Source organism: Rhinopithecus roxellana, chromosome 11 (assembly GCF_007565055.1).
Source record: "Rhinopithecus roxellana isolate Shanxi Qingling chromosome 11, ASM756505v1, whole genome shotgun sequence".
Taxonomy (NCBI): domain Eukaryota; kingdom Metazoa; phylum Chordata; class Mammalia; order Primates; family Cercopithecidae; genus Rhinopithecus; species Rhinopithecus roxellana.
In genome coordinates this window covers 128,781,229-128,801,771 of record NC_044559.1, presented here as the reverse complement: position 1 = coordinate 128,801,771, position 20,543 = coordinate 128,781,229, and the positions used below count along the sequence as shown (strand labels likewise).

Genomic DNA, 20,543 nt, shown 5'->3' with positions numbered 1-20,543 from the left:
GCTTGGTTCCTTTAAGTGTCCACAGTTTACATTTTTTTAAGAAAATAGAAATCACTATCACATCCATGCTTCTCCAGAGACCTTGATGATCATATCAAAGACTGGTAATTTTAAAGTTGAAAGACTTGCTAAGTTGATTGGAACAAAACAGTTGCCGGGAGACTGTACACCTAGCATGCAAGCGACAGCAGAGCTCTGAGACATTGTAATTGCATCTGATGGCTAGAAAAATCTTTTGACCGCAGTTTAAAGTGGCTGATATATTTGATTTCACTGCTGGTAATTTTCAAAGGCCTTTTCTAACAGTCTATATGAAGTGCATTCATTGCTTTCCTTTTGTTATTATTATTTTTTAAATTGTTGTAACAAGTTCACGTGTTTGGCCCCAGCAACTAAATAAAGGAGAGCATGCAAATTAAAATCTGTCTCCATGATTGTAGAAATTTCCTGGTTTTTAAACAAAAACTCAGTGAGAAGAATGAATGCCCTCTCATAGCCTATGGTAAAGTAAAACTACTGATCAGTTTTACAAACTTCTAGGCTAAAAGCTCTGAGACTTGGGGAGTGGGGAGGAAGTCCACCAGACCCTCTCGAAGTTGACATTACTTGCTCAGGTGGTTTGGAAATACAAAATGAGAAGCATACAGCATGTAGGAGTCCCCACCACTAGAACAGCAAACAGAGCAATGCCTTGTGCGCATCTGGTCCTCAGCTTCCACATCCCAGGCTTGCCCACAACCCTCCTGGTGTCCTTAGTTGGCCAGACAAACCTGATCTGCCAATTGTAGAAAAGCAGCAAGAAGGTCTTTCCTTTAAAAATATGAACAAAGGGGTGAGAACTACAGAATGAAAACTAAAACTACAAAAATATGACTTTCAACTGTGAAAATAAATGTTTCCATTTATTAAGAGCTGGTGTCAATGCAGATCAAAATACACACCCATCCAGGCGAGGAGCAGGTATTCACCTGTCCCCTTCGTCTTCTTTTTTTGGATTGACTAAAATACATGTATACATCATTGGCCATTTTAAAATTGTTTTAATAATTCATTAAAATTAATTACAATTAATTGTGGTGGTGACCATCATTCTCCTCAAAAGAAAAAGAGAGAAAGAAGAGAAAAATGCATTAAGGAGTCTGGCCACTTATTCATTTAGAGTTTGCATTGTTTAGATATAGGGAAGATATTTGACAATGGAAAGAAAAGAAAAATATATTTTCTTTCTAATAAATAAAAATAATTTAAAATGCTAGAGGCTATACATGACTATTTTAGTATGTTCATTTATAAATGAAATCATTTTCTTTTCCAAAATACATGGAAGCAATATTCAAGGCAGACAAAGAGAAAGATCTGTCTACTTTATTTTCTGGCAATTCTTGCTTATCCTAACGTTTCCACCAGTGATTCAGCATGTAAGAAGAAAAGTCACGTCACCATTGATGAAGTTTGTCAGGCTTTAAAAAAATAGTTCTGGTCTCCTGGGAGTCAACATTCATCTTCAACTTCTCTGATTGGTGGAATCAAGCTGCTTGTGGATTTATATTGGTTGATCTGGTTAGCCATGTGGGTACTCATGGGCTTGATTTGAATGTTTCTGGGATAGGCATTATCCGGTTCATCTGTAAACCATTTCTTTTCTGCTAAAGGGCAAAATGGATAGAAAACAAGAAGGAGAAATTAGAAGTTTAATTAGTCCTAAGGCAAAGCCTTTGGAAAGTTCTTTGAAAAATGCAAAAAGGTAATCTATAGAAGCCGACAGTGAGTTAATTGCTAAGAGAGACAGTGCAGTGTAGGGAGGACCCCAGAACCTGAAACATACCTCTGCTTCCTGTAGCAAGTGATGAATAAAATGTGTCACTGGGACTCAGAGGCCCCATGAGTGGACCTCAGAGGCTAAGGAGGGGTTGGAGAATGGACTCTGGCAATATTCCTTGGAGTTAATTTCGTGGCCAGAAAAGGTTTGGTGGGGAAGGGATGTTGCGTATATCAGCCATTGGGTACAGACATTGTGCCTGTGCATCTATTGATTCGAGTGGAACAGAAGGGCACCACCACACTTGCTGCAGAGCGAGTGATCTAGAATCTTATACAGAATCACCACCTCCCAGCCTTTCCTTGGCTTTGCTTATAACACATACACATAAAGTCATGTCTCAACTTTACCACTCTCCTGTTTCATTTGTAGCCACTTTGGGGGGTCTAAACTAAACCCATAGATTTTGCTGGCCAAAAATCTATGCAAATCAGAATAGCGACCAATGTTTTAAAGAGGATTTTGAGGTGGCTTTTATTTCAAGAAAGAAAACTCTGTGTTGGTATAAAATTATGAATAGAGTTCCAAGTGGCAATATCTTAACTGACTATAATAACCCAAGCTGTCGACAAGGGAGCTCATTGAAGTCTTGGCATTTCATTTCCACCCTAAATACAGAAATGGCTGAGAGAGAATGCTGCGTCAGGGTGGTCGGGGACTGGGGTGAGAATGAAAATGGTCTAGCATCCTCTTCGCAGTGCAAAGCTATTTTACAAGACTCAACCCTCATCCCCGCCTCTTTCTAGGATTGAAATTTTCTGGGAAATTGGCCATGTGTATAGATAGGAAAGGACTGGGCAAATAGGACATTCTAACTTGGGAATCATAGCCTCACTTTAGTGGCTTAGGGAAAGAAAAGCAAAAGGGTAAAAGCTATCAAGCATGTCCACTGCTATAGAGACAATGGCCTCTCTAGCTGCTTTTTCTGCTTACCAGAACAATTTGTAACTGCCTTGTCAGTGGTCCTGGATGGACACTATAGTGAAAACTGCTCACCTGGTTTGATAGGGGACGTTGGGGGTGGGAGGGTATGTGCGTGTTTGGCTAATGATTTATAAATTAAGTATCTATGATCAGCTTATGACCACTCTGCTTGTTTCTCCTCAGTTCTTATTTCTGCTATTTCAAGGGCCCTGAGCTGTCAATGTCAAGGAGGGCTGTCACTGGAGCAGGGATGTGCCTGAGTCAAAGCCTCGCCCACTTTTATGCAGCAGCTCAGTTTACCCCACAGGAAACTTGCTACCTCTTGCCTCATTCTCCCCATCCCCCTCCTGCTCTGGCTCGCTCACCTATTATAATTAAGTTCACTTTGATTTGAACAGATTGGACGATAGGAATTCATAATGCTACATCCTCACAGTGAAGCTAACTGATTAAGTGCTTTAAATTATTCCCCCTGACAGAATGATAAAGTTACAATCTGTTCTGAGATGATCTACAGCTTGCCAGACTCCTACAGCTTCTTTCTACATTCATTTATCTTTTTGTCAAGCAGAGTTTTTTTTTTTTTTCCTTAAGCTTCAATTCCATAGATCTTTTAAAGTCATCAGCACATCTGAATTATTAATGAGGCTTTAGAGGCAAGGTTCCTGATGGGCTGGTTAAAAAAGGTTGTATAGAAATCCAAGACTGTGTACACATCAAAATAATTTCAGCTCCATTTAAAAAACCATTTAGTTCAAGTGTGACATAGATGAACCATTATGCATTTGTGGAAACCAATTTTTTGTGATCTACGATTAAACTAACCTTTCAGAGAGGAGTAAAGTGTGATGGTTATCATGTTTTAAAAGCATTGCCAGGCCGCTGAAACAATTTCAAACTATGCCTTTTTCCAGCGGTTTATGTGTAAAGATGATTTTCAGAGAGGTTGAGCCTGGTGTTTATGCTCAGGTTGCCTAAGCTGCCCTCGGTTTTTGGCCATGCTGTTATGCAGACTGATTTTGCAAAGGGATTTAGTGCTAGGTTGGACATGCCAGGTTGGAAGAGTGAACTCAGCTGATGGAAATGAGTAGGTCTTTTGGGTGAAAGACCTAAGACAGCTGTGATTTGCTGAAATTTTTACAACTGCTGCAGAGAATAATTGTTCAGAATTTAGTCTTTGCAGTTCAATTCAAAGTTGGCATTTTGACCTTTCACGGCAGAGAGAATATCAATTTCCTTCTGCTGTCTGAAAGAAAGAGAGCATTATTTCCTAATTTAAGCTTTTCTCTTTCCTTTTACATTTCTTGCCATTAAACAGAATCTAAGCAGAGTAGACCTTGTTTTGGCCATGCTGTCTCAACACAAGGAATGAGTTGTGTTAAAACACATTGTGGTGAGGAGTTGAGGTCTTCCTTATGCCTGAGAAACAGCTGTTTAATTTGGGTGCCTCCTAAGATATAAATGTGTGTGTTCTTGGAGACTTGGTTATATAGGATGGTCAGGAAATGGAACTATATGAATGCTGTGGGTGTTTTACTAAAATGTCTGGTGGCAACAGTATTTTACAAAGAGATTCTCCCAACATGCTTCCAAGGAACACACATTTCAATGATCGCCAGCCATTCGGCATCCATGGAGAGTGCAAGTAGGACAATGACAATTTGATGTATTGAGTCTTGCCTTCTGAAGAAGAAACAACGCCAATGGGTGGCTACAAAATTGACCACCAGGAAGAGGACTCAGGGAAGCAGCCCTAATGAATGTTGCCATGGTCAAGGATAAATCCAAATCTCTGAGTTTATCTCTGCTCCCTGTTTCATCTCACACGCCAGAAAGATTTCCAGGGGCTTTATTTTCATCTCTAAGATGAGAAGGGCAATTGATCGGGGTGGGAGGGCTTTCTCACTGCCAGAGAAAAATAGCCTCATTTCTTAATAAGCTTCTTAAGGATGAGATGCCTGTTGTCAGTGCTCTGAGTACAATGTGTGACATGCCAGGAGTTCATGGAGTTAGGAAAGAAGAGGCATTTCAGTTTGTGGCTGGGGCGGGGGGCTAGTGGGACAAGATAAAAATCTGGAAAACAACTGCAGAGAGATGCGGGTAAAGCAATTGCCACTGCCACTGGGACATGTCACCTATCAAGACCAGCCATGCTATGAGCTGTCCACCGTGAAGAAGCAAGTAGATGTGGGCTAAGGAGACAGCACAGGGCAGGAGGTGAAAGTTAAGCAGATCTGGCTAACATACCGGTTGCGTGACTCTGAACAAGTTATTAGCAAATTTATCTTAGCTTCATTCCTTTTCTGTAAAATAGGGCTGATGATACAAATTTCCTAATAGTGTTGTTAAGATAAATGGAGCTAGCACCCTTGAAGCACTTATACAGGTCCAGACACATGGTAAGTAAATGTGAGTTGTTAAGGTTATGAGTATTATTAATACTATTAGCGGACATTATATCGCAGTGGCTAACTTCACATACTCTAGTGTCTCTCAGATTCTGCATCTTTCAAAGGGAGACACAGCATCTCCATCTGAAGCTGTTGTGAAGATTGAGTTTGTATAGGTAACTGAAGAGTGCTCAGGAGAGTGCCTGGCCCAAGGCAGTTGTGAAGCGTTAGCTTTTACAGTAAGTTTAATACTAGCCTGAGTACTATCGGTACTAAAGGATGGGTGGCACCTCTTGAATGTGATTACAAATGATGCCCTTCAGCAGAGATGTTGAGTAGGGGTGTGTATATCGGGGTGTATCCTGAAGAACACAGATGTGGCAGCAGAGGTGACAGAGGGGGATTTGGTTGGTCATCTTCGTTTTGAAGGTAAAGGAGAGGAATAGGTAACCTGGTGTTATTTCTGGGGAGCTTAGGGTTTCTCCCCTCCCAGGGTGCCTCTATGCCTTTGAAATACTGCATTTGACTCACCAGGCCTCCTATCCCATCTGCGAGCCATCGGTTTCTTGCATTTCTAGTTTCATCACTGAGATCACAGGGTTTAAAGGGTCAAAACCTCCTCCTGCCACAGGGCTGCAGGTCACCCTGGAGGACTGGGCTCTTGCAGGGAAGGGCCCCAGAGCTAGGCTGACTGAGCTGCCACCAGCAGAGGAAGAAACAGGCTGCACTGTGAGAACTGAGCTTCTCTGTTGGCTCTGTGGGTTGTCAGTGCCATGGGCTTTAGCCTTTTCACAGAACTACCCCCTAGAGAAGATTGCAGAAAAGGGGAGACAATGATACAGCAAAAGCATTTGGAATAATTGGCCCTCTTCTCACTACACCACAAGCTGAGGTTGAGAGAGAAAAGGCTCAAAAAGAAAAGATTCTGTTTGGAGAGAGACAACTATGGAGAACAGTAAGGGCTAACAAGAAGCTTCGACCTTCAAGGGTAATGCTGTGTGGTTTCCTGTCCTGCATTTGTGATAGGCAGCCTGGCACACTTCCTCTGCCCAGCAAACCCTGATGCCACCACTATCGCCACCCACACATACTACCTCCTCTCCTGTCTGTGAGCAAAGTATGCCTATTTCATAGAGATACAAATTATTTGTACCAGAACAAAAGCAGTTACCGTTTATGAAAAACCTTCTCACTTCTTTGCAATTGGCTACCATGACTCTGTCTCTTTTAACTGAAAGTCTGATTCTGCCATTCTTTGAGCAAACAGCTCTTCCAGCCCTCCTCTGTGGCCCTTAGTCCAGCCAACACCTTGAGGACAGATTCTTCACTAATTCCTTTTGGGTGGCAGGGGATAATCCCTCTCACCTCCAGTGGTTGCAATGGGCATGCAATCTTGCATGGGAGACAGTCAGCCAGTGTAGTGACAGGTGCCCACAGCTACTTCTTTATCATATTGTGACAAAGCAGGGATGGGCTGAAAGAAGCTGATTGAGAAATTGATTTTTACCCTGTCTTGACTTCCACAGGCCCTGGAGTTTCTGTACTCTACTCTTTCTCCTTCAAGGAGCCTGTTGCTATAGGAACCTGGCAGGTTGAATTAATTGTCTCTATCGGGATGCAGACACCTTTAGGCTTTTCCCATGCTGCAGAAGAGCCAGGCAAAAGGTTTTCCTGGTCATCTGGGATCTTGACAATGCTGCCAAGAGGCATAGTCGGTCTCTCTACTCATTGAGCTTACAGGGCTATTCCCCATTCTCGGAAGCCGTGTGACCAGCTTGAGAAAGTGGCACCAGCACAGCAGCATCATGAGGCAGGTAGAGGCACTCATATTTTTTTTTTAAATAAACAAGGGGACAAGGGTAATATAGAAAATGGTTAAAGGTATAAAATATGTAAAGTCAATTTATATCAAATATTTATTGAGCACCTACGGTAAGGATCTGGGTCATAATCTTTAATATTCAGAGCAGAATTTGAAACCTCTCCCAATTGTGCCAGAAGTTTAACTGCATGTATAAGGGTCTAGCTTTCTCTATCCATTTGAACTGGCCTTGGAAAGAACCCTGAGTAGCAGACTTTAGGGACAGTGATGATGCCATGATCACCCGAGTGTTGAGACTGAGAAGGCTTCACCGTGCCTTCTGGTTTACCAGCCTACTTATTGTTCACCCCTTTCAAAGCCCAAAGCAAGTTGGACTAAATGGCTTACAAATTTCTTCTCTTCTAGAATGATGCAGATAACAGAGTTCCTAACTTTTTAAATGTATGTACTTCCTTTTCAAAGAACTCTTTCACTTTCTACCCTTACCTCCTTGTTTCTTTTCTTTTTTTTTTTTTTTTTTTTTTTTTTTTTTTTTTTGTGGTGAGGGGCAGGGGGCAGTGAACAGGAAGAGATACAATAATAAGAAACTTGTATGCCCACTTCCTAGGTAAGCGGATGTTCTACTGAAAGAAGAAGGGGAAGTTTTGAGTCAAATAGAAAACAATGGAGGAAACTCTTCACTCTATTAAGGAAAGTATAATATAGTAATTTTGGCAAATAAAATTGAAGTAATAATGATCCTTCTCCATCATCAAATTTAACATCAGTCAAATATGGTCAATTCTCAATTATCTACCCCTGGGGCATGACTGTGTGCCCAAAGTCCAGGAAAACCTCAAAATTCCATCTCATATCATAGTCTGTTCCCATTCCATTCCCATCACAATATCATCTCATTGGAGTTGCTAACAGATTGTGTATAAAATGCACTTTGGATTTCCTTCTCTCTATCTGCCCGATCTCTGGTTGGGATTTAACAAATGTCTGAAAGGCAGGTGGCAGGAGAGATTTGGGTAATACAGTGACTGAACCATCAGCTCCCAGATAACTGGGTGAGGGCTGTTGAGTTGATATACACAGCAGAACACTTTTAATTTGAGTCATACTGATCAAGCATAAAGAAGACCAATGCTTTTGCCATTAATAACCCTCCTGGTTTAAATAAAAGGAGGATGAAATATTGACAGAGAAGCAGGTTTGCCAAATGGAATAGCTGTAAATGTTTTCCAGAAAAGTTTATCAACTGGTATCATCACTTGATTGAGTAGGTCTTGCCAAGATGAACACAGAGATGTGAACAGACCGATGTGGGGACTGGGGTTGGGGGGTGGCAATGGGGGAAGTGAAGGAAGCTGGGTTTCTTGATGGGAAAATGCTTTCGGACTTGGAGCAAGGTACCAGGGTGGGCAGGGAGGCCACGTGCAGATTAAAAGGCAAGCCAGATGAAGAGAAGTTCCCCCCAAATTACCCAACCCCACACCCAAGAACACCAAAACAAACTCTAAGGAATCTAGCAATAGCAGCAGCACAGCCTCATTGCGCTGAGCAATTTAGAAAGTGGAAGAAGGAAGGAAGACAAGAAGGAAGGGAAAAGGAGAGGGAAAGGATGGGGGGGGGGGAAGCAAAACAAAATAAATAAAACCACAAACAGAACAATATAAATAAAAATAAACCAATAACAGAATAAAATTTGTAACTCCTTTTTTTTTAATTTCACAAAAGTTTTCACAAGGACAACGTTATAGAAGAAAACCCCCAGCAGTGGCTAGGTCATGCAGAACCATTAATTGTCATACCTTGGCCCATTCTATTCATCCTTGTTGCACTTTAGAGAGAGAAGTAAGCTATGTGAGTTTTACAATGCTTTTAAACTGTCATATTTCCTGTTGAGCACTTTAACTGGCACATTCTTATAGTTATAAATGTTCTGAGGGCGTAACTTTATAACCTCCTTTGCAAAGAATGCATGAAGAGCTCTTCATGATCCAATACTAGGGGATACATATATATAGTTATATATATATATAGTTATATATATATAGTTATATATAGTTATATATATAGTTTTATATAAAGAGATAGTTATACATAATATAAATCAATATATAGAAAGACAAAAGTAATTTGAAAAAACTCTTCCACTCATAGGGCTTGTTAATTTACATGTATACAATTATTCCCCATCACAATACTGGTTTGAATACTACGCTGCCCCTGTCTTTGGTGCGGGGGAGGGTGGAGGTTCTGACAGAGCCTCACCATTTGTCAGTAAAAGTGCTTGTCAATTCACACAGCAAGCAAATCTCCAAAACTATCATGCTGGAGGGGACGAGGGATCCAAAATCTAAATCCAAAACATTCACCATAAAAACACCTTTTTAGAGATGGTACAGCTGTGACATGTTTTCCTCCCCACTTTTACCCCTATTCTATTTGATGGAATTCTTTAAAGCAAACTGTTCAAATATGTATATACCAGCCTAGTCCATCCATAAGAGAAATTGGTTATGGTGAATTGGCCAATTTTTAAGAACTACCGCACTGCCTAAAGCATGATTTGCATGCACAAAGCATCTGACAACTATATGTTGAAAAAAGGGTATTTTTCTACCTCTCCTCTCATGCTTACTAAGTGTTAAAAAAGAAAGAACAAAAACAAAAGAAAAAATAACTATACCAAAACATGTTTGGCTCACTGTTGCACTCTTCTCATCCCACGTCTCATAATGACAAAGAGCAGCTCTCTATTGTCGTCATTACCCTGCCTAAATTGGCTATATTGACTAAAGTGATGATGAGGAATTCTTTCCCACCAGCTTTCTGCATTGGGACAGCCAGCACCGTGCAGCTGTGCCAACAGTTGAAGGTGGTGGCTGTCTTTTGTCTTTGTTGAGTCAACTGTGGCTGATCCTCCTACATTCTAATTTATTTAGCATGTCGGCTCCTAGAAAAACATGATCTGCAGCTGGGTTTGTCTTCCTCTCACTCTGCCCCAGCCCTTCCTCCTACCTGGCATTGGGGCCCTAACTAATCAAACAAAGGGGAGTAAAAGGATCCCCTGAGGATACATGGAAAAATACTTGCTCTTTCCTGAGCATTATTTATTCTGTACATAAGGTAAGTAATTCACCTTTTAAAAGATGTGAAAGTCCCAGGAAGGCAGTTTTTAATGACTTACATCTGATATTTATGATACATATGGCTTTTCATCCCAAATGTCAAAAGTGAAAGAAAAAAACTAAGTATTCATATGGCAACATAAGGAGACAGAATAACAATTTAATATGCAATCAAACCTCTTTTCACTTAAACTAAATGACTAGAATTTGATACATCCATGATTGGAGTACTGTTCTTTCCTCCGCACTAAGGTGAGAAATGTTCATAAGAACTCCCAGAGGGAACTGACTCTGGGACAAAAGGCCTTGGTGAGTAACTAAAAAAATCTCTGATGTTCTCTTGCAACAAGCAAGTCCTTCACAATCATCTACACAAATTGTGAAAGCTTTTCAAATACTTCGCAATACTTCGGCCCAGAGACTGGAAACAATCAATATGTTTTCATTGCTGTCTGGTTGCTTGTTTCAAATAAACATGTGCTAACTTATTGTGTGTATAAAAAAAGAAAGAAAGGAACAACAACAACAGCAAAATCAAAACCCAAAGCACCCTGATAATCCTGATAAATCAGAATCAACTTTTCTTTTACATTAAATAAACTTGCTCTGCCTAACTGACATTGATCACAAGGGCTCCCTTCTAATCTGTGAACTCGTTCCTGCAGTGAGCTATTTATGTCTGGAGCATGCCTTTGGGTTATTTTTCCCCTAGAATCATAAATAACTTTTGGTCCGTCTGCTTATTTGCTGTTGTGCTCAAGGGTTTTATGGTGGTGAAATAAAAATGACAACCACATGCACACTATCATACATATGCAAATATGTGTAAAAAAAAGAAGGGGGGGGGACTACAAGGGAAAACAGGGAAAGTTACTTTGTTGGAAACACCAACTGGGGAAATGAGTGGCAGATACAGTTTCACACAGTGGCGGTGGATACACATATCAAAGCCGCTCTTCCTGCACGTACTTCTGTTTGTCCCGGGACTCCCTGGACTTGGGCCGGTTCTGTCGGTTTGCCGTGGATGGGATGGAGTGAACAGAGGAGCTCTTCTTGCTGGAGGACTGCGACGAGTGGGAGGAATGGGACAGGCTGGCCCGGGACTGGCCGGCGTTGTGGTCAAACTGCATTAAGCAGAAGATCAGGTCCGTCGGCACGAGCTCAAACTCATAGGGGGGGTTGGTGATGACATACCTGGACAGGAAAAGCAGAGATGTCACCGCCCAAGAGTAACTGAGTAGAGAATTCAACCCTCCCTGAACCAAAAGCAATGGCCTGGTTACTCAGGACTTTCAGAGGATCTGGAAGCTGCACTTCTAGCTGGTCCGAGGCCTTAAACATTCTTTTCCTTGTTAAATGAAAACTTCCTCTGTTTAACTCAACAAAGGAGGCCAGCCAGGAGCCCAGGCAGAGATGTGGAATTAGGACCAGTAATGGAAGGACCAAACTTTGCTTCTCGTGGTCTACACGTACCTTTCTATCCAAGGTCAAAGTCACTTCCAAGTAGCCCAGCCTCAGGAGGTTTCATGAAGTGTGATGCAACTTTCATTCCAGAATTTGTGGACAATCCCAGATATACATCACAAGATCTTTGTTTACTATTACAGAGTGTCTCCTTAGACTATATTCTCGCTCTTTACCTTTTAAAATCTATTTTGGTGGGAGAATTTGGAATTTGGAATTCACATGGAAGAATCTAAGAACCCTGCCTACCTATCAGCACTACTTTGTTGTTCTTCACAATGAGTTGGAGCTTTCTTTGGTCAACAGCAAATGTGACTAAGATGATCACCCTGTTTCATTTAGAGCAGTGGATCACAAAGTGTGGTCCTCAGGCCACACAGCTCAGCATCACCTAGGAACTAGGAAATGCAAGTTCTTAAGCAACCCCACCCAGACCTACTGAATTGGAAGTGCTGAGGATGGGGTCCAGCAATCTGTAGTCCAACAAGCTCTGCAGGTGAGTTTCATGCTGGCTAAATTTTGAGAACCCACTGGTCTATAGCAATTGTTCTCAATTCTGGCTATACATTATAATCCCTGGGTATTATATATAAAATTTTTATATATTTTAAAATATATATATGATTTTTTTCTTCCTTCCAGACCAGTTAAATTAGAGTAATCAGAATATTTTTTAAAAGCTCCCCAGGTGATTCTACTATGCAAGCAGGGATGAGAAACGCTTGTTTCTGCAGCACTGTTGCCTTGGGTATATTATGCAAACTCACTGATCTTGGTAATTCCAGGATGTACTTTTAATTTTTGCCTGCTATGAATTTATTTTAATGCATATGAGAAAAATATAATGAGCACATCTAAACTGTTATTTTTTCTGCTTAAGGTGATAATATACAATTGTCTCAAAAATAAATATGTAAAAGTTAAAAAGTGAGTCAACTTAAAATATATGAAGTAAAAATATAGGATTCTAAGATATGGCAGAAGAACCACTTGTCTTAGGGCCGGGTGTGGTGACTCGCACCTGTAAGCCCAGCACTTTGGGAGGCCAAGGTGGGTAGATCACTTGAGGTGAGGAGTTCGAGACCAGCCTGGCCAACATGGTGAAGCCTTGTCTCTACTAAAAACACAAAAATTAGCTGGGTGTGGTGGTGTGTGCCTGTAATCCCAGCTATTCAGGAGGCTAAGGCAGGAGAATCGCTTGAACCCAGGAGGCAGAGGTTGCAGTGAGCCAAGATTGCACCACTGCACTCTAGCCTGGGCGACAGAGCAAGACTCCATCTCAAAAAAAAAAAAAAAAAAAAAAAAAAAAAAACTTATCTTAAACACTAGCAATGTGAAATGATATATCTCTATATTAGATACCAACAGATGTTATCCTAGTAGCTGGAGTTTGGGAGAGATGTTTGTATTCAGACTTTTGTAATTGGGTGATGGAATTATTCTATTAATACAAAACTTGAATTATTACCAAAATGTCTTTACATCCACTATTAGTAATTATAGAAAAATGCTTCCCATCACCTCCAAACTCAGTGCCACATTTAATATGGGCAGGGTAATTTGCAAGTTGGGGAGATGTATACAGACCTTTGCCTTTACAGTAGGGGATTATTGTTTCTGTGATTAGGTGGGAGGGCAGATTTGAAACCAATACTCACCTCTTTGTGCACTGACTGGGGGTGCTGAGGTGGGCATCTCTCAACCGGTAAATTCCAAAACAAAGCATATTATATGTTTTCAGAGCTTTGCAGAACAGATCACCATAACAACCACCATCCTGGGAGACAGCAACAGAACAGAGAGAAACATCCTTTTTATTTGCCTGAAAATCAAGGGCCAGCAGGGAAAAGGGTCTTTTCATCAAAGCTTGTTTTGGTGTCTCCAAAGTTGGAGGGTCCATGTGCCAAGGAACGGCAGTGGAAGAAGTCAACATGGGTAACAGACTACAGACAATATGTGTGATTTTTAGGGATCAGGTAACAATGGGGCTTTCCTCTGGTGTCTCTCCAGTTTTCCACCTGTAGCAATGGGGTTTGAAAGCTCTAAGGAGATAATGCTTCTCCCTCACTTTAAGTGAAAGTGTAAAGCTTGACGGTCTCAGATGCATGCTTAGGTGAGGAGATGAACCCTTCTCTGCAAAATGGTGATTATGTTCAGCCCCAACTCAGCTGTAACCACTGTGATAGGATCATGTTGTCAAAACTGCCTGAGTGATAATGGAAACCACAGCGAGGAGGAGTACCCCACCAGGTCCTATGGTGACAGACTCTTTCAGGTAAGGACCCTGTGAAAAGCACAATTTACAGACCTCAGAGATGGCAAGGATGGAAGAGAATGTGTTTCCCCAGGAGCCAGGGGCCTGCAGGCTGAATAACTGGGATTCGCAGTTCTGATCAATTCACAGCCACCTTCCCAGGGTCTGGGGCCTGATGCAGAAAGTGAAAGCAAATGCATCCACTTGGAAATGCTGGCTTCAGCAGCCAGGTGGCTTCAGGTAGATGTTAACAGTATTACATGAAGGGCACTGGGCACTGCGGGATGGCTTCACTGGGAATAAAATGACTGTCTTCGTCCTTCCAATCACTGGAATTCTCATATTGGTCTCATGCTAAAGAACACAGATGGGACCAAAGCTTACCATTATCTAAAGTCTTTATCCTAATCAAGTGCATCAATAAGTAAATGATAGGTATAAAGAGCCACTAGCTATGAAACTTCCCTTTCAAAAAAAGCCTAGTCTCACATAGGTCCCAGCCCATAATCAAACTAAAATATGGGGCAAGTATGCAGCATTGTTTCAGAAAAAACAGAGACACATCCTTTCTTTGGCTCCTTTTCCACTATTTAGTCTTTCTGGGTGACACTATCGTTTGCATAACAGATTTATCAGTTTCTATGAATATGGCTGCATCTCTTAAATGCATCTGTGGGGTTGAGCTGGGAATAAGGGCAAAGACACTACACTTCTGTCACAGTGCCTACGCTAGGCAGGTGCATGGAATCAGAAGGGAGATGCTGGCCACTTCTGTCACAGGGAGGACCCGAGGGAATATGACTGGGTCCAATCTCAGAAATTACAAGGTCTAGGTTTTGAATTACAAGCATTAAAGGATCCACATGAGATTCTGTTTGTTTGGCTGGTGTATCTGGATATATCTGACTACTGACCACCCTGGTGCTTTGAAAACCACCAGTGCCTGGGTCATACTCACATATAAAATCTAAGAAACCTGCAGGATGAGGCTGGCCACCTCCATGTGCTATTAATGTATAGTTGGGTGAGTATCCCTAAGCTATGCTAAGAGCCTGTGGAAATATTTCCCAACCTTGGCTGCATGCTGGAATCACCTGCTGCCTCCCACCTCGTGCAGAGGATACGTGAAGAGAACACCAAGGAGTGAGAAAGCCCACAGGCTCTGAAGCCAGGATGCCTTGGTGCAAATTCCCAATAGGTCCAGTGCTCATTCTCTCTGGGCCTCAGTTGACTTAGAAGGTGTGATACTAGAACTTACATCAAAGGGTTGCTATGAAGATTAAAATGAATGACTTATGCATAGAACAAAGTGCCTGATACAGAGTAAACCATAAATATCACCTCTTACAGTTATCTACAATAGGAAGGAGAAAAGACAGATGCCTAGCTTGTCACATCTGACACCACGTTCTTCAGGATCAAGCTTTTCCCAAACAGCAAGCTCAGGTGACCACGGTGCTGTGGACTCACCCCTAAGTCTGCAAATGGCCCATCGAGCAGAGCTAACTGGGCCACTCGGCAGCGGTCCCTATTGGCCAGTGTCTGCGGGGTGCTGTAGCCACCTCTAAGGGCGTTCTCCTCAGCAATCAGAGCTTCCAGCTCCGGTGTGGCTCCTCCGGTCACCAGGGTCCGTATCAGGGTGAGGATATTGTCATTGAAGTATGTCTGGGGAAGGAGAGAAAGTGGGGGGAAAGTCCTTTAAGCAAACACCCTAAAGTCATGACAGTCGACATCCAAATTACAACTTTTCTTGGTATCTCCTGTTTAAAGTTCTGGCCTGTCGCTTCAAATAATTTTATGTGGGAAGTGAAAAGACAGCAGCCTCCAATTATTCCATTATTTTCTCTCCTGCTTGGCTCTGCCATGACAGCCTGACTTAAAAAACCCAGTTCAGGGGATTTTTAGTAAAGAGCTCAAATCTGAATAATTAGTGTTTACCATAATTGGTTTTAGTAGGGATACAAATATTGCCTCCCCCTCCTCAAGTCTACATGTCTACTATGAGACTCTGGACACATGTAATAAAATGCAGCCTGCCCCAGTTGCTAACCCAAGCAGCAATGTCTCTGAGGTCCTGTCACCCATGTGCCAGGAAGCTTCCTCCCCATGACAATGGCAAAACCTTTCATTAATGCCGCACGCTCAACAATTTATCACATGCGTTGATAACTGTCTAACCCAGAAATCTCGATCAATTAAATATGCCAGATAAATTTATGACAAGGTGAATGTCCTGGTAAGTGTACTTTGGCTTTTGTTTTCTAAAATAACCTCAGTAGTCTGAGGCAAATATCACTTATTAAAGAAGTTTCCCTCTAAGTGTACATTTGTGTCACATCTGAAACATAACAGATCTGTCAGGAACAAAACAATGGGAGTTTTAAAAAAATTAATAGGATGTCAAGTAAAGGAGCTTTAAAAGATATTTGTCACCAGCCTAATTTGAGAAATTTTCAGGTAAGGGTGTGCATTCCATTTTCCTATGTAAGTAGAAATCAAGCAGGCTAAAAAACTCAAATCAAAGTTTGCCTGTGGCTTTTGAGGATGTACTTTGGAAAGAGGTAAGGAAAGATGCAATTGTACCTCAGCAACTTCTTAGAGAGTTTACCTGGCAAGGCATAGTAGGGAACAAACCAAGTAAGGGTGAGCTCAAGTTCCCATCTCAGGTTTGCTAACTAGTTCTATGTCTTGGAGGTTGCCTAGTCATTCTGGGCTCTGATTTTTCTCATCTGTAAAATTAAGTGCAGTCACTAAAACCAAATTTATATTCACAGAATTCCATGAGGACTTCTGAATTAAGATTATAGTTGCTAGTGGGGCTGGATTCACATTCCTTATTGAAATACTTACAAAAACACCCCAATGTGATACAAAATTCCAACTGCAAAAGAAACTAGGAATGTTATTGATAGCCTGCCAGACCCTAAAGGAAATTTATGCTCAGAGTTAAGAGATGCCCATAGGCACAGAAGCAGGAAAAGGACACTTAAAGTAGGATATATTGCTGGAGAGGTTATGGGAACCAGGGATCTAGAGTTGGGCTGAGGGTTTTATGCTGACTTTGTCTCTCAGAAGCTGTGTGACTTTGGAAAGTTATTTAACATTTTTGTGCCTCCGTTTCGTGATCTGTAAAATGTAATAATAGAGTGCTGCATGGCTCTATGACCTACCCATGAAGCACTTAGAAACATGTTTGGTGCACAGGAAGCAATGATAAACATTTTGGCCTCATATCAGAGACATGAGGCCTTTGCCAACAAGAGGAGCAGTCAAACCCATTCCCAACCTTCCTTTGACTTTTTAATCGTTTTTTTTTTTTTCTTTGAGGGGTGGGGAACTCAAGGCTTTAAAAGCCAAGCAAGGGATTTTAAACTCAATGTGGTAGAAAATGGGAGGTCAGCCAAGTATGGTGGTGCACACCTGTAATCCCAGAACTTTGGGAGGCCAAGGTGGGAGGATCACTGGAGGTCAGGAGTTGGGACCAGGTTGGCCAACATGGTGAAACCTAGTCTCTACTAAAAAAAAAAAAAAAAAAATAGCTAGGCATGGTGGTGGGCACCTATAATCCCAGATCCTCGGGAGGCTGAGGCCAGAGAATTGCTTGAAACCGGGGCGGCAGAGGTTGCAGTAAGCTGAGATCATGCCACTGCACCCCAGCCTGGGTGACAGAGTGAGATTCTGTCTCAGAAAAATGATGAATAAAATACTTAGAAATAACTGTACCCAAGGAGGAACAAGACTGGTATACTGAAAACTACAAAAAAATTACTGAAAGAAATTAAAGAAGACCTAAATAAATGGAAAGACATCCCATGTTCATGGATTGGAAGACTTGATTTATTAAGATGGAATACTACCCCAATTTCCAGATTTTATGTAATGCCTATCAAAATCACAAAGTCCATTTTTTTGTAAAAATGGAAAAACTGACTCTAAAATGGCAACAGATCCAAAATAGCCAAAGCAATCTTACAGTCTTGTAAAAGAAAGACAAAGTTGGAAGATTCATACTTCCTGGTTTCAAAACATACTACAAGACTACAGTAATCAAGATAGCATAGTAGTGGCATAGGATAGACCTATGGACCAATGGAAAATAACTGAAAATCCAGAAATAAACTCATTCAGTTATGATCAATTAATTTCAGTGTGGGTGCCAAGACCATTCAATGGAAAAATTAATATAGTCTTTTAAACAAATGGCATAGCAACAACTGGGTATCCACATGCAGAAGAATAAAGCGGGACCTATACCTCACACTATATGCAAAAATTAACTGAAAAGGGGTCAAAGATCCAAATGTAAAAAGCCGAAACTGCAAAATGCTTAGAAGAAAATATAGGAGTAAATCTTTATGACCTTTGATTTGGCAATAGTTTCTTAGACATGACACAAAAAGCATAAACTAAAAAAAAAAAAAAAAAAAAAAAACAGATTAAATTGGACTTCATAAAAATTTTAAAAATGTTTGTGCTTTGAAGGACACTATCCAAAAGGTGAAAAAAACAACCTACAAAATGAGAGAACATGTTTGCAAATCATATATCTGATAAGGGTCTAATATTCAGTATTAAAAAGCCTTTTATAACTCAACAAAAAAAGATAATCCAATTTTTTAAATGGGCAGAAGACTTAAACATTTCTCCAAAAAGATATAAAAATGGTTAATAAACTTATACAAAGAGGCTCAACAGCTCTAGTTATCAGAGAAATGCAAATCAAAACCACAATGAGATATCATTTTACACCTACTAGAATAGCTGTAATAAAAAAGACAGATGATAATAACAAGAATTGGTGAGAATAAGGAGAAACCAGAACTCTCATACACTGCTGGTGGGAATGTAAAGTGGTACAGTCACTTTGGAAAACAGCTAGGCAGTTCCTCATATGTTTGAACATTGTGTTGCTATATGACCCAGAAATTCCACTCTTATAGTATATACCCAAGATAAATAAAAATATACGTCCACATGAAAATGTGTACACAGATGTCTATAGCAGCATTATTCATAATACCCAAAGGGTGAAAATAACCCAAATTTCCATCAACTAATGAATGCATACACAAAATGTATTATATCCATGCAATGAGTATTATTCGGCCACAAAAAGAAGTGATGTAATGATACATGCTACAACATATGTATGAACCTTGAAAACATTGTACTGAGAGTCAATTTATATAAAATATCCAGAATAGGCACATCTACAGAAATAATGAGTAGATTAGTGGTGGCTTAGGGCTGGTGGGGTGGTGGGTAGAGTTGTAGGGGAGGGGAGGATAACTAAAATACAAAGTTTCTTTTTGATGCCACGAACATGTTCTAAAATTGACTGTAGTGATAGCTGTACATGTCTGTGAATATGCTAAAAAAACCCACTGAATCATACACTTTAAATGGATGAGTTGTATGGTATGTTGTGCTTCATTTTTTAAAAAGAAATAGTTAAAAGATAACTAAATTTGCAATGGCCAACTTTTTAATCTAAGAAGTCATAAATATTAGAGGTGAAAATTACACACACACACACACACACAATTAGTGATATGGAAGTAAAACTAGGAAGTTCTAAGCTAAATAGAGAAAGATATAGGGATTTTTAAAAATAAGAGTGCTGATTGATATTGAGAAAAAGACAACAGAGGTCAAGTGACAAATAGTAAGTATTTACAAATCAAAATTGTAAACAAAATGCAAGCACGTAAAACAAGCAAACAAACAAATAAAAATAACCTGTCCTGAGCTGGGAAATGAATCTAGGATGTAGATCAAAAGCATTTACCAATTTAATGTGGCCAATTCCTAGACCTGTACTCAGTGAATATGTGAATTTAAAATATTAAATGAAGAATAAAAATGACCTAAAACAATGCTGTAAGAAATACAAGTATAATATGAGGCTAGCATGAAGCTTCTCTAGAAAATGTAAGAGGAATGTCAAAGGAATTTTAGCAGGACACATTTGTTCCAAAAATTCTAGATATAGCTAAATTGCCAATAATTTGTGAAGGCAAATGAAATATTTTTTGACTCTTTGCATACATAAGCATTGATTTAATTTTTTTAAGTACTCAGAACAAAAATTAGCTTCCTTAAAGATAATTTTAAACTCTTAATAACTAAAATACGAGCAAATTTAGTTTAGTGGTAAAATATATTTAAAACAGAATTGTAAAAGATTGTTGTACATATTATTACAAAATGGAATGCAAATGTCAAAACTAATTATTAAAAAAAGACAAAAATTAGCTATTAATATAGTATTGCTAAAATTATGTTTTAAAGTCAGAAAAATGAGATGAAATAGAGATGATGATGGAAGTAAAGGCATGAAAATTGCCTGATCTTATACAAGGAGGAATCAAGAATCACTAAATTTTTCCAGACAATAATACTTAGAAAATACATCTATAGAATGGCTGGTAACAACTAACTAGAGTTAAAAATAGAAGGGAAAGTTTACACTAAAGAAAATAAGCATATAAAATATAGTCCACATACCAAAAGATGGATCATAAAACACATAACTATGATAGAAGCATGTAAAAAACATAATGCAAGACTATAGTATCTTATCTTATATAACTAAACATAAATGAGCTAAAAGATCCTATAAAATGGCAAAGATTCTCAGACTTGTTCAAATGCCAAAATCAAAATCAAACTCTGATATCTTTAAAAGAGACAAAGGGAAGAAAAAAGTATACTTCAAAGAAAAATTTTAAACTATTCTGTTAGATGAGTT

The 20,543-nt window shown here is 40.0% G+C and overlaps 1 protein-coding gene and 1 long non-coding RNA gene across 4 annotated transcripts in view; one reads left to right on the top strand and one right to left on the bottom strand.

The window, feature by feature from the left end:
- Positions 1 to 1,513: 1,513 nt before the first annotated feature.
- KCNMA1 (potassium calcium-activated channel subfamily M alpha 1) overlaps positions 1,514 to 20,543 on the bottom strand; it is a 304,426-nt gene continuing 285,396 nt past the window's right edge. The window contains exons 23-26 of one of the 3 annotated variants that reach the window (XM_030941177.1): positions 15,263 to 15,457; positions 13,197 to 13,315; positions 11,044 to 11,268; positions 1,514 to 1,643 (exon numbers count right to left, since the gene is read on the bottom strand). In XM_030941177.1, the coding sequence (XP_030797037.1) occupies positions 1,622 to 1,643; positions 11,044 to 11,268; positions 13,197 to 13,315; positions 15,263 to 15,457 (561 nt within the window). In that variant the 3' untranslated portion in view covers positions 1,514 to 1,621. Of the gene's footprint in view, positions 1,647 to 8,639; positions 11,269 to 13,196; positions 13,316 to 15,262; positions 15,458 to 20,543 lie in introns of those variants that run through there. The other 2 variants (XM_030941176.1, XM_030941175.1) reach the window with 2 other exon arrangements.
- The window catches only part of LOC104662241, an 88,717-nt gene continuing 79,969 nt past the window's right edge, over positions 11,796 to 20,543 (top strand). The window contains exon 1 of the long non-coding RNA XR_747958.1: positions 11,796 to 12,034. This is a non-coding gene — a long non-coding RNA (uncharacterized LOC104662241). The remainder of the gene's footprint in view (positions 12,035 to 20,543) is intronic.